This window comes from Cryphonectria parasitica (assembly GCF_011745365.1).
Source record: "Cryphonectria parasitica EP155 unplaced genomic scaffold M406scaffold_8, whole genome shotgun sequence".
NCBI classification, from domain to species: Eukaryota; Fungi; Ascomycota; class Sordariomycetes; order Diaporthales; family Cryphonectriaceae; genus Cryphonectria; species Cryphonectria parasitica.
Window position 1 is genome coordinate 270,493 of NW_024468916.1, and position 12,936 is coordinate 283,428.

Below are 12,936 nucleotides of genomic sequence, written 5' to 3' on the forward strand. Positions count from 1 at the left end.
AAATCACATGTCGTTCTGTCAAACGATAATCGCGTCTGGTGTGGATTCTCAAAACAAGGCGTTCATGAAATGGAGCATTTGCCTTGAACGGTATCTTTCTCACGTTGTGACTTCCTTTGACGTGTATCGCGCCTTCACAGTTTAACCCTGTCCCCTCTGCTCTTTCCTCATTGGGGGGAAAGTAGCGACCACTGACCAGGGTGCCTACCTCATACCCTGGTACCTTAGCGCCTAATGCTAAGTAGCACCTGTTGTTTTGTATGCGGTATGACGTAGCACAAACAACGGTCAAAGTGTGCCAGAGCATCTGATCAGCACATGTCTAACAGAACATGGACATGGCAAAGAGCACATGGCATATGGGATCGAAAATCACCATTCTTTGTTTGAGACAAAAGAGGGACATCTGCAAGTCATTCCATGTTGTCTCATCTTTTCTTTTGCTCGGTTCCTGTCTCCGACAATACAAGTAATTACAAGTATTTAGCACTTTGATGAAGCCTGCCGGGCAACATCCACTTCAATAATATTTAGGACAAATTCAAAGATCAAGAGATGTGTAATTAAAAAAAAAAAAAAAAAATATGATATTAAGCTGGGCCACCTTGTATAAAGCAACCCAAGAAATAGAAAGTATATAATAAGAGAAGTAAGAAATGAAGAGTAAACACGAAGACAACCGAAGAATCTGTTCCTAGTCCAATCCAGCCCAAACATTCCAACACCGATGCTTCCCTCCGTTCCATGAATACTTGACTATGTAGACCTTTTCCCATGCCCATTCACATTGCCCATATGCCATTGCCATACCTGTTTCCCTAATGCCAGCCCAAATTTGAGATATACATGTCCCAATCTTCAATCCACCTCCACCACCTGGAGCCCCTCAATCTCGCCCTCACTGGGACCTACCTTGACACACTTCTGCCCATCCACAATCCTCTCATGCGCTCTGTACAGCGCCCGCAGCCACACCTCAAGCGCTCCCTCCAGGCCATTCACCTCCTCAGCCGGCAGACCCTCCATACCACCACGTATCTGGTCCCGCAGCCTCTCGTACGCCTCGATCATAAGCCACATCTGCAGCTGTGGCACCTCCTGCTCTGCCGATGACGACGACGACGACGACGGCGATGATGAAGACGATGGCGCCGCTCTCTGCGATAGACCACTTTTGTTGGTGCTAGTAGTTTGCCTCGCCGCGGAGGTGAGCTCTCTCGCGAGGAGGTCCACGCAGACCTGCATGCCCAGTGCGTCCTCAAATCGGGGCAGCGTGCTCGTGCTCGTACTCGTCATGACGGGCGTGAGGGCGCCGTCCTCTGGAATGGGCGACAGTGCCTCCGGGGTGAAGGCCGGCTTGAAGTAGATGGTGTCCTCTTCAAAGTCGACGATGGTCGTGTCTGACATGGGCGAGCCCTCGGCTTCTGACTCCAATGACGCTGTTGTTGCTGTTGCTGCTGGTGGTGGTGGTGGTGGCGGCGATGTGGGCTCTCTCGGTGATTGTGGAAATGGTACCTGCGGGCGCGGCGATCGTCTCGTGATCGCCGACCGGATGGTCTCGATGCTGTGCAGCCTGGTCTCGGTGTCGTGCTCGTGTTGTCCTGGCTCTAGACCCTCTCGTCGCTGCTGCTGGTGATGGTGGTAGTTGTGGTGGTCGTGCTCATCAGCAGCAGCTCCTTCTGCTTCTACCTCGTCTCGGAGCCTCTGGCAGCTCCGTGCCTCCAGGAGTGCCCTGTACTGCTCTGCAATGCTGGGCTCGACATCGGGCGTCCTTATTGTCGGTATCGCCGGCTGCTGCTGCTCCTCGCTGCCTTCAAGCTGGCCTATCCGAAGGACGGGCGTCTTAGCGTATCGCCGCATCATAAAGGGCGACCTCAGCGCTGGTGGCGTGCCAGTACCATCTTCCTGTAGCGGCGGCGTGGTCCTGGTCGTCGTGGTCGTATCGACGGACGATCTCGACGGCGATTGCCTGACCGGAGCACCGTCCTTGACTGCCAGGTGAGCAAACTCCGGGACGAGCTTGCAGGGCGACCGAGATCTATCATTGCAGTCCGGCCGTGGCGAAGTCTCCATGGGGCGTATGTAGTAGCCGCTTTTTCGTATATATTCTTGCCACTTCGGATCGCTCAGGTCCGGAGGCAGTAGGGGCCCCTGCTTTGCGTGGCCATCACTCGAGTTTCGGGGTGAGTCTGTCGAGGCTCTGGGCGAGACATTGGAGATGACGGAGCCGGGGCGGTGTTTGGGGAGTTTGCGGAGCTTGTTTCTGCTCTTTGTGGTCGGGGTCGGGGTCGGGCTGGGGCTGTCGAGTGACAAGGACGACATGGCTGGCAAATGAGGATGATCTCGCTCTGTGTGTGTGTGTGTGTGTGTGTGTGTTTCCTCTGCTGGTGGCAAATGTTTATGGTTTGTTGACCTGCTGTATGGTGGTGACCTCTAGGTTTCGTTTCGTCATACGAGAAGATGATATGATATTCAGTACGACGAGAGAGAAAGAAAGAAGGATGTCGAAAGAAGGAGGGAGGAGATAGTAAGTAGTATACGAGAAGCACAGCATTCAAGCTTGCAGGTCTAGAAGAGCAGAGGGGCCAACGTGTGCCAGTATTCTTCCTTGGTAAACACGTTAGTGGTACTACTACTACTCAAGTAGTAGTACAGTATTACCCCAGAAAAAGCACATGCATAGCCTCGACCAGGATGACGTTTTCGTGAAGGATCCTGGCCAAGGACACAAACACACTTACACGACACGCCCACACCCACTACGATTAACAGGCACCATAATGGAGGGGGGCCAAGCCCATGCCATCCATACCTTTAGCCAAGACTGGCAGAGCCTGGGGACCTCGAAGGCGGTGGCGGCCATAAACAGACCCGCTAATGCAGCATCCACCCACACCCAGCAATGGTTCTGGCCCCTCTTCCTCCCGACTGGTGGACATGCTAAGGACAAGGTCTCTCTTTCCCACTCTGGGTGAACTTTTGCGCTGCCATGCACTCATATTGCCGGATCTGCAGGCACTGGGCTCTGCTGCCATCCACACACATACACACAGGTTCCTGAGCCCTGCTCCACAACCCCGGTTTTTCTTTTGTGTGCGCTGGACAAGTGAGTGACGCATGAGAGAGAAGGAGAGAAGGAGAAGAAGAGCTTCATAGCATGGCTGACTCTGACTCTGGGCTGTGGTGCTTGGGGGCCTTTTTCTTGCTTTTCCCTCCCTCCCGTTCATTCCTCCCGCTCCTCCACACAAGACGTTTCGTCCGATCAACGCGGATGCTCGGCTCCGAGCTAGTTTGTGTATCCATTAGGTAGTATGTTGGTATCGTATCACTCACACCAAAACACATTTATATTCCAAACTAAAGAGAGGAAGCGATGGGAATGAAGGGGGCAGGGGGAGATTAGAGTGGCTGAGTGGCTGAAAGGGCGACACTGTTGATCGTGGGGCCGCTTCGAGTACTGTACATTCAGTCTTCAACCTTCAGCCGGACAAGCTGATTGAGATGACGGACCCAAAGGCCAAACACCAGCCACTTGGGTGTAGTGACGCGTTTCTCCCTTGCTCTCATCCTCCTCTTTCCTCCTCTTCTTCCTGTCCACGTTGCAGCAAGCACGGTCGATAGAGACGGAGGAGCAGCCGGACAAGCGGTCAACAGTTCCCCCCCCCCTGCCACTGCCCACACACACACGCATCTCGTCATCAAGAATCAATTTGTTGTCCAAGGCAGAGAGTATGTGCTTCCAAGTTCGCCCTTAAGGATAGTAGTGGTCTTGGGCGAGCGGGTCTAGAACGGAAACCGCGGAATTTGGCGAGCCGTAAGCATTCGTCCACGCCATGCTTCTTCGTTGGCGTCAGGCATATGCGACGCTAAGGCTGCAGTATGGCTGAACGAGAACGATGACGAGATTGGGAGGGGATTCAAGAGAGAGGGCTGTTTCACGAAGTTTATGTTTGTGGCACGTGGGAGAAAGAACGAGGGTGTCAGTTAGAAGGGAGGGAAAGGAGGAGGGAGGGAAAGGAGGAGGGAGGAGGAGGAGGACAAGGGGTGGAATCTCTTCACCTCACAACATGCCTTCAGTTGCTCATCTCTACGATGTACATCCCAAAGCTTCTTTCCTGATCATCTACTATAGTACTTGATGACTCGACTATGCGCAAGAGTGAATTAGCTGCACTTGTGACATCAGTTGACTCGGTCAGATCTGATGTTTTTCCTCCTCAGACGTTTACACAATGCTCCTGCGCTTCCTATGATCTCACTCCTTTTGCATTGGCGTTAGCATCATTAAAAGGATTTCTTTTTCTTTTTTTTTCTTTTTTTGTCAAGACTTGGTTTTTATTTCTACCCTCAACTCCAATGTCGCAAATCTCATGGGTCTATTTATGACCTCCATCCTTACTGCTCTCAATGCACAGCACCACCGAGGTAGGTATTGTGTAACCCAAGATGCCATTCATCAAATTCATCCTCGCCCACGTTGTCTTCTTTTTCAGTTGTTGAATCATCTCCTGTCACGCCATCTGGTCCTCCGTATGCTAGGTGGGGAAGAAAGACCTTTGATCGTTCATGCTATCAGAGAAATTCGTACCGAGAAGGGAAAAGAAAGAAACAAAGATCGCCATGTGGGTGGAGACTGCAGCGTCCATCGAGATGGATCAAAAAGATGGCAGGACCATTATGCCATAACCGACGCCTGAGGAAAAGTCCTCTTTTAAAAATAATAAAAACTGGTCAACAAGAATCGAAAGCAGGATGAGTGCTCCGGTTCGCCCAGCACCGCAAGCCTGGGATTCACCCTGCCAAGAGAGGAGAGTCTTGTCAAGGGTCGCATATTACGGAAAACTCGCATACGGAAAAAGAAGCCCATCGACTAGAAGAAAGGCGCCGAAGGGGCTTTTGGGGGAGGAGGGGGGTATAAAGCCGAGAACAGGGGGGAATTCGTGCGCCTGTTATGAGCCCGCCGCGTTCGGTGCCCATGGTTCTGCAAAGCTGCGAGCCTACATGATGATCGCAGGAACGTCAACGTTGGCCTTGATGGACTTGTGGGGCAGAACACTGCCACCATTGACATAGATCTCGTCGCCGATGGTGACATCGTCACCCAGGACGGTCACGTTCTCCAGGCGTGCCCACTTGCCCACACTGCTGTTCCAGCCCACGATGGCGCTCTTGACCCAGGCATGGTCCTTGACCTTGGAGCCGGACAGGATAACACACCGCTGCAGGCGCACGCCGTCGCCAATGACCACATTGGGGCCGATGGTGACGTTGGGGCCAATCTTGCAGTTCTTGCCGATCTTGGCCGAGGGGTCGACCATGACATTGCCGCCAAAGACGAAGGGTTCGGTGGCGGGTGCGAGGAGTTTGGATCCCTTGCGGGCCAGGGAGCCGAGGTACAGGCAGGTTCCGGAGAGGAAGTCCTTGGGCTGGCCAACGTCCATCCAGAAGCCCTCGAGGTCGAATGAGTGCAGCTGGCCGTCCTTGACCATGGCGGGGAAGGTCTCCTGCTCGATGGACGTGGGGCGCAGGTCGATGCGGTCGAGGACCGAGGTGTTGAGGATGTAAATGCCGGCGTTGATGCGGTTGCCGACGAACTCGACAGGCTTCTCGACGAAGCGGTCGATGCGCGAGGGGTGGTTAGGCTTGTGCACGATCACACCATACTTGGACGGCTCCTCAACCTTGGTGACCACAATGGTGCCCTCATCGCCGTGTGCCTTGTGGAACGCAGCCAGTTCCTTAAACGGGTATTCGCAGGTGACATCGGAGTTGAGGACGAAGAAGGGGCGGTCATCCTTGCCGAGGACCTCGGCGGCAAGCTTCAGGGGACCGGCGGTGCCCAGGGGCTCCTGCTCAACAGAGAAGGTGATCGTGACGCCAAACTCTTTCTCGTACTAGATCGAGGCCGCAGGGTTAGCTGAGTGAATCCGACAGAAGCGATCGACTAACTGGGTGGGTGCAAGACCACGCCAGCCAGGAGGAGAGAAGACAGCAGAGGGCGGAGAGCACCAAGGGGGAAGGAGGGAGAGGAAGTGGGAGCGGGGAAACGTGGATTGCGTAGGGGGATGCGCAAGACTAACCTCCTTCAGGTGGGCTTCCATGATCTCTGGGCGGTAGTTGACAGCGAGGACAATATCAGTCACACCAGCCTCAGCCAGAGCCTGGACCTGGTGCTTGATCATGGGCTTGTTGGCAAACTCGACGAGGGGCTTTGGGAGGGTCAAGGTCTGCGCGCAAGTTGTAATAAAATCAGCCAATTGTTCTTGTTCTTCTTCCTTTTGTTGGTTTTAAATCTTATGCTTTCTTGCCCCTGGGCATCACCATTTTGCTGTCTGTCTAGCTTTGATGGTGGTGCACAGGGCACGGCGTGTAGCTCGAGGGCGGGGAAGCGGTCGTGGTTTGGATCATACCAGAGGTCGCAGACGGGTGCCGAAGCCACCCACGAGGATGAGAGCTGCATTGATGAGGGAACATATTAGCTCTTTGACTTCATCAAGATCTTTGGTGTGGCCAGAGCCTGGTCTGCAAGTGTTTGACGACTAACCCTTCATTGTGGTGGTGGTGGTGGTAAAAGGGTATTGAACGAGAGTTTCGAAGGGAGGGGAAACGACTGGAGGAAGGGTTGCGACAAGATCACCAGATGCTTGGCACTGTTGGCAAGATCGAGTGTCGGCAGTGAAGATCTGCAGAAGTGATTGTTGAATAAGCACTTGGTGGTCAATCCCTCTTGTTGTTGAATGATTGATCAACTCGACACAGCAGGTCGAGGATTTGCGGGTTTGGTTGGTTTTTAGAAGTCGAGGTCGAGGTGGTGGTAAACGAGGACAGCTGTAGCTTTTGGGTAACACGACTGCAATGGTAGACACAGACCGGCCCTTACAGTAGAGGACAGGCAGAGTGATCGGTGCTAATTGGGGGGGAGGCAACTTACTGACAGGGGTGGCTGTTGCCCCCCCAGATTTCAGGGCCCACACAGGTTGTCAAGGGACAAGTGTTATACTACTATTATAGCCTAGTAATTACTATCGTACCTGGTAAAAGGGGCCCGCCAGGGGTTCACAGGCTGGCTAGGTGGGGTTGAACACGGCTTGGTCGCCAATCAAACCTCCATAAGGGCCAGCACGGGAAGCCCAGCAGGTCTAGCCTTTACCATAGCCAATCTCTTCCGAAAAAGATGAAATTGACTCTCTCTGTTCCTTTTAGTAACACCTGACCTCTGAAACCCCCTTTTTGAATTCCTCCTGTTCACTATACTATTCTTATTCTTATTATTAGTATTGTCCTCATCAATCCTCCTTCTTCTCTTTATTATAACTTGCTGCCTGTCATTATCCTAATATAGTATGTATTCATTACCTGTTCAGCGGGTGCATTGAATCCTGACAGGGCAGAAATTGTCAGTTGATGACCCTGAACAACAGGGTTCCAAGATACACACATATTAGCCTTCTGGACTGTCTAGAACATCGTAAACGAATATGCTTATACTAGACTAGTCTGTCAGAACCCTATTGCCTCGTATGATTTACCAGAACAGTAAGGCAACGCTCCTTGCACGACGCAAACTCATCTCTTCTCTCGTAAAGAGGGAGTCGTTCTCGTGACACTTATACGAGACATACACACGCCACTACACCAAAACCCAAGACCTATCTTGTACCATCTGGAGAGTACAGCTGTCCTTTTTCTCTCTTTCTCTCTTCAAGCCGCCAACACTGTTCAGTGATACAAAGTCAACTGTGGCTCTCATCTTGTCAATAACTTACAAGAAAGATGTCCTAAGCCATTGTATAGTCCGAGATTGTGGATTGCCCACACGTGACATGCCCCCCCCCCCCCAATTGTAACCCATTTGGACCAACTGACGCCCCCCCCCCCTTGCCTCACGTAGGTTGCCTGCCCACCCAAAAGGAGGGAGGGCAGAGACGGACCCTGTTGTAGTATTGGGTTTTCTATTTTAAGAGTTTTACCTAACTTACCGGCGGCCCCCTTTGCCCCTCCCGTGCGGGCCCTGCCGACCCTCCATATCCCAGAACAACCCTCCCAGATTGTGTAGAAGGGGGTGGCTACGTTGGCCTGGGATCTGGACATGTCGGTGGTTCCCCTTACCCAAATGTCCGAAACCACGCAATCCAGTGGGTTGCACTTTTCACGTCCCTGATAATTTGTTGGGATAAGATAGATGTCTGAGAGGGCGCCCAGGTGGTGTGGGTATGAAACGAAAAGGGAAAGTTGCTTTACTCTGTAGTAATTACCACATAGGATAAATGTCTATGCGCCAGCTGGAGAGACGCACGAGGTGGTGGGTGTGGTCATGAGGAAAGAGTCGCTCGCTCCTTTAATACTACGAGTTGGGACAAGATTATCTGCTGCAGAGGCTGTGCGGCATGGAAATGGAGGGTATTCATTATCATGATTTCTAAAAAAGGAATTCATAAAGGTCGTACAAATCGTTACTCTGTGTTTTTTGTCTTCTTCCACTCACCAGGATGGCTCCTGTTGCCAACGAGGAAAATGATCGTGGGCAGTCCTGGAAAAGAAACCTCTCATCGACTCGACTGATGATCTTGAGCCATTCAGCAGCCATCATCTCCACCCACACACACTGTTCGATCCGTTCCGAGCGACCACCCCGGACATACTTCTCTCAGGGCCACGGCCGAGAGACATCACATCAAACCCAGCGCCTCGTCAATAAGAACCAGGACAAAGGTATAGCGGGAATCCAATAGAGACGCTCATGAGTCGAAATGCAGTCGTTAAAAGAAACAAACTCATCTTGAATAAGAAATTGAAGAAGAAGGAAGAAATAGAAGGACCAGAAAAAGGATAGAATGTGGTTCCGTTCCATTTGTGGTAGCCAGAGGGCAAAAGTCAAATCCAGCGTAACCGCCGCCACGCTTCCTCTGCATTCCACCCATGAGAACATTGAGGAGGTAAAAGTGCAAATCTATCTTTCCTCCCGTTTTGGAACTTTGAAAGGTCCATAAATGTGTGTTTTTTCCAATGCCTTTTGTTTTTATATTTTCATCAGAATCGTCCTCCATAAGGTCCAAGATCTAGATTGCCCCGGAATCGTGTTTGGGGTATGCTCTTTATTTGTTGAGAAAGAAAAACAAAGGGAAAAGGAGAAGGAAAGAAAGGCGGCCGACGCAGCCTTGGAGGACAGCCCACACCCGGCTTGTCCATGCATATAGCTCAGCAGGTCATCAAATCATATCTTTGGTATGTTTGAAAGAGAGGAAGAGGAAAACGGTTGGCGAAAATGAGCCAGACAGAGAGGCTCGATCTTTTGAATTAAAGTCAAAATGCCGCGATGTTCGATTGATCGAATATTCATTCCTTTTTAATGTCGTCGTCGTAAGTCATTGATGTCGTTAAAAGCCACGCCAGATGCAAAGTTGTTTTTTTTCTCTCTTTTTTTTTCTCGGTTGTGGTATTCGGGTGAAAGTCATGATGATGGAGGCAAGATGAAAGATCGTCAGGGGAAGAGATGTTGATGAAGGTGAGTCCCGTGTGCGGGGGTAGCGCTTGGTTGAAGATGACGCCGTGAAGCCTCCGTACTGTCGGTCGGCAAAAATGGAGAAGAACCAATAAGAAGTGTAGGACGAAGATCCGGAAATCCCCCTCTCCTCGTGTACTTGTTGGATCCGGCTTCCTGGTCCTGGGTCTAAAATAGACCTGCTCCCTAATGAAAAATGAGAGATCGTCGCAACCCCTGGGCGAGACAAGGAGTTGTGCTCTTATGCCACGTGGTTTGATGCAGGTTGTAAACTTGATCTGCGTGGTGGCTTTTGCGAGGCGAGTAACCCCCTGGCCACCTCGTGACGCGCACGTGCCCCTCCCTGTGTTGCATGTAGGGCTGTGGAGGCTGCCTGAGTCCGTCTCTCATGCTCTCTCAGTCGCCCCTCAGTCGCAGGATGCAGTCGAGCTGCCCGAGGAGTGGTGCCCAGATCGGCCTCTGCGCCCATGGTGGTGGTGGTGGGAGGGTGTCGAGGCGTGGCGGCTGCTCTTTCTGTGCTTGCGGTTCGATTCGTCCGCCGGCAGACCCTGGACGATGCCGTTGCGGGCCAGCATGCCACCATTGACGCTGAAGTTCCTGCACACCATGAAGGCGCGCATGGCGGCGTTCTCACGCGCCAGCTTATCAGTCTGGTAGGCCAAATCGGTCTGGTACTCGCGGCCGTTGACCAGAACTAGGCAGGTGTAGCCGGAGGGCTCTCGGTAGCATTCGTATGTCGGCTCGGTCCATCCACGTCGCTGACAGAGACCTGCGAACACCTGCATTAGCCATGTGTCTTTCCCTTTGGATATGCACGTATGTATGTATGAGGTGAAGTTTGTCGCCCTGCTTGGTGCCCAATCTCACGTGCCCCTGACTGGCGCCCAACTGTCACACTGCCACACACACTCTCTCGCGTATTTTCTTTCTTCTTTCTCTCTCTTCCCTTGTCCCTTTCTCCCCTGGCCCCTTGCCGTTTGTGCCTTTCACACACGTCATGCCGCCTCTTTGCCATGCTTTCCACCGGCCCGAGGCATGTCCAGCTAACATGCTGGGGCGCATGCCAGGGCGGACGGGTGATGATGCGAGGAAGAGCTGCATGACAGCCCAATCATGCACAACATTCCAGCCCTACACCGTGCAGCGCCCCGTAGATGATGAGATGCGGCTGCAAATATACCCAATGGCCACTCTTTGCTGCGCTCAGATCGAGAGATGAACAGGCCCAGGGTGCCATCCAGCCCCCTCCACAACCCTGTGGGGAGCAACAGGAGCTGGAAGTGGAAGCAGAAACAAAGACGTGGCACACACGCATCCGCACGTGTATTAAGGCAGGGGTCCTTCTTTTCCATCTTGGATGGATGGATGTCTCATAACATTTCCCCACGACTTCTTATCCGCACCTCCACTAAGACAACGCCCAGGAAAGAAAGTCTTCGTAATAGATGCTTCCTTTCTTTTGAAAAAACGAAAGTGCCCATTGGGTAATAGAATTAGGCCGATTGGATCCCAGATGTTCAACTTACTATCAAGGTATTGCATGTAGAATCCGTCGGTATATTTGTGGGCTTGGGCCGCCATGGCTTGAGTGATACACAGCTGAAGAGCGATGTGTAGGTGTGTATGTCTTTCGATGACAACCGAGACGAAGTCCGCAAGCCGGCAGGCTAAAAGTGGAACACCAACAAAAAAAAGTAATAAACAAAGACGTCGTCCGGTGCTCCAGCGAGGTACTCGAGCTGTCAAAAGCTGACGGCGGCGACAGGAGAGTGGAAGTGAGAGTAAGATTGGGAGGGAGAGTGAAGGGACACGATGGGTCGTCCTGCAGGACCGATGGGGGGGAGAAGAGTTGATGCAGTCGAGCCCAACCTAAGAACAGCCCTGGGTAAATGGAAGGCTAAGCACGGCGACGTGTAGTAGATGGGGCAGCAATGCTGATGTCCAGGGATTGGGGAACTCCTTCTGATGGGTGACCTTGTTGTTTCTTTTCCTCGTTTTTCCTTTCCTGGAGAAAGAAGAGGAGCGGAACCTTGTTCTTGTTTGGGTTGTTCTCCTGAGGATATGAGAGAGGGGATTGGAAGACGAGACGAGGCGAGGCCAGACGAGACGGGTTCTTGCTGTTACTACGAGGAACTTCCAAGGGCTTGGGGTGTGTGCAGGGAGAGGGACGAGCCAGCAACGGCGAGACATGTGTGCTTTATTGCAGAAAATGCCATCCGCGTGTGCGGGGCTCCTGTCTGGATACAAGACCCAATTCCATGTTCAGGAAGAGGAAATACCGGCGGGAGAGCAGCGTGTGCCGGGATGGCATGGCCTTGGATGCGCGAAGGGGGAGGGGGGGGGGCAAATGGACGAGGGAGGCAAGGAGGCGGGAGGGTTTCGACAGAGCCAATGCAGGTCGAACTTGCGGCTCTCGAGAGTGTGACCCATCTTGATGCGCTGGCGTATGTCGTCGCCAGTTGATAGAAGACGCCGCGACTAGAAAGCTCCACCCTGGTACATGTGGGTGGCCATAAGAATGCAGGACAAGGAAGGGAATAGAAGGAAGAGAAACACCGAGGGTACATGGGACAGGACCCATACGGGTAGCGTGTACAAGATACAAAAGCCCATGCGAGGAGAAGAAGGGGGGGGGGGGAGACAACTAGGGGACCGTAGTATGTGTGTAGTAGTAACAATAGCAACAGGAGCAGCAGCAGCAGCACAGCAGCACAAGGAGAAGGAGGAGGACGAGGACAAAGTAGATCGGCCAAAGAGGATGATGAGAGATGAGGAGATTCGACCGTGATGACGGTTGCCGGCCTCGAGCTTGGCGATAACGGGAGCTTCCCTAAGCAAGCCCTTCTCCGCCTGTTCTGTCAATCTTACTGGTGTATAATATACGGTGTGTACGTATCTCTCTCTCTTCTTTCTCTGTGTATGTCTCATGTGCTGCTCGAGACAGGGAGAGCCAGGTCGGAAAACAGTGACCGCAACTCCTCCTCCTCCTCCTCCTCCACGATACGGATCCGGGACCACGAACTGCGGCCGAGCGGGACCCTCTGGAAAGGGAAGGGGAATAATCGTATGAGGTATATCGACCGGCACGGACACCAGCTGCGGTACCAGCAATGAACATGCCGACATTTGCCTTCCCTGAGTGCTTCCCCGCCTGTTCGGTAAGTACTGTACGATGTACTCGACGGGCGCCATGTCTCCTCCTACCCATGCTAGGTAACAAGCGCAGTGTAATGCATGCCGAGGAAAGGGGAGAAGAAAAAAGAGAGAGAGAATAGAGATAGGTGTGATGTGGCAAATAAACCCATGTTGCCTCAGCTGCAAGAGACAAGTAAATCGAGGAGGGGGTGAGGGAAGCGGGGAGGGGATTAAACAAAAACTAAAAAAAAAAATAAAAAATAAAAAAAAAAAAATGGAAAGCGTTTCCCAAGTCGACC

At 52.4% G+C, this 12,936-nt stretch overlaps 4 protein-coding genes across 4 annotated transcripts; 1 reads left to right on the forward strand and 3 right to left on the reverse strand.

The window, feature by feature from the left end:
* Positions 1 to 858: 858 nt before the first annotated feature.
* Positions 859 to 2,322, reverse strand: M406DRAFT_333364 (uncharacterized protein; the record flags this gene model as incomplete). The annotated part of the gene is made up of 1 exon (XM_040920839.1): positions 859 to 2,322. One exon carries the CDS (start codon positions 2,320 to 2,322, stop codon positions 859 to 861), a length of 1,464 nt encoding a protein of 487 aa, XP_040772266.1.
* Positions 2,323 to 4,997: 2,675 nt separating this feature from the next.
* M406DRAFT_75895 (uncharacterized protein) lies at positions 4,998 to 6,551 on the reverse strand (the record flags this gene model as incomplete). The annotated part of the gene is made up of 4 exons (XM_040925915.1): positions 4,998 to 5,894; positions 6,081 to 6,227; positions 6,411 to 6,454; positions 6,545 to 6,551. The coding sequence occupies 4 exons, from the start codon at positions 6,549 to 6,551 to the stop codon at positions 4,998 to 5,000; spliced, it is 1,095 nt and encodes a 364-aa protein (XP_040772267.1).
* Positions 6,552 to 8,382: 1,831 nt separating this feature from the next.
* On the forward strand, positions 8,383 to 9,172 carry M406DRAFT_357671 (uncharacterized protein). Its single transcript, XM_040923741.1, has one exon. The coding sequence runs from the start codon at positions 8,490 to 8,492 to the stop codon at positions 8,730 to 8,732; it is 243 nt and encodes an 80-aa protein (XP_040772268.1). The 5' UTR covers positions 8,383 to 8,489; the 3' UTR covers positions 8,733 to 9,172.
* Positions 9,173 to 9,909: 737 nt separating this feature from the next.
* M406DRAFT_294809 (uncharacterized protein) lies at positions 9,910 to 11,636 on the reverse strand (the record flags this gene model as incomplete). The annotated part of the gene is made up of 2 exons (XM_040919157.1): positions 11,029 to 11,636; positions 9,910 to 10,271 (listed from the first exon to the last, which is right to left on the reverse strand). The coding sequence occupies exons 1-2, from the start codon at positions 11,081 to 11,083 to the stop codon at positions 9,910 to 9,912; spliced, it is 417 nt and encodes a 138-aa protein (XP_040772269.1). The 5' UTR covers positions 11,084 to 11,636.
* Between the last annotated feature and the right edge of the window lie 1,300 nt (positions 11,637 to 12,936).

What these genes read in the sequence shown, in the direction of transcription:
- M406DRAFT_357671 (XM_040923741.1), top strand. Translation starts at nt 8,490, where the DNA reads ATGGCTCCTGTTGCCAACGAGGAAAATGATCGTGGGCAGTCCTGGAAA.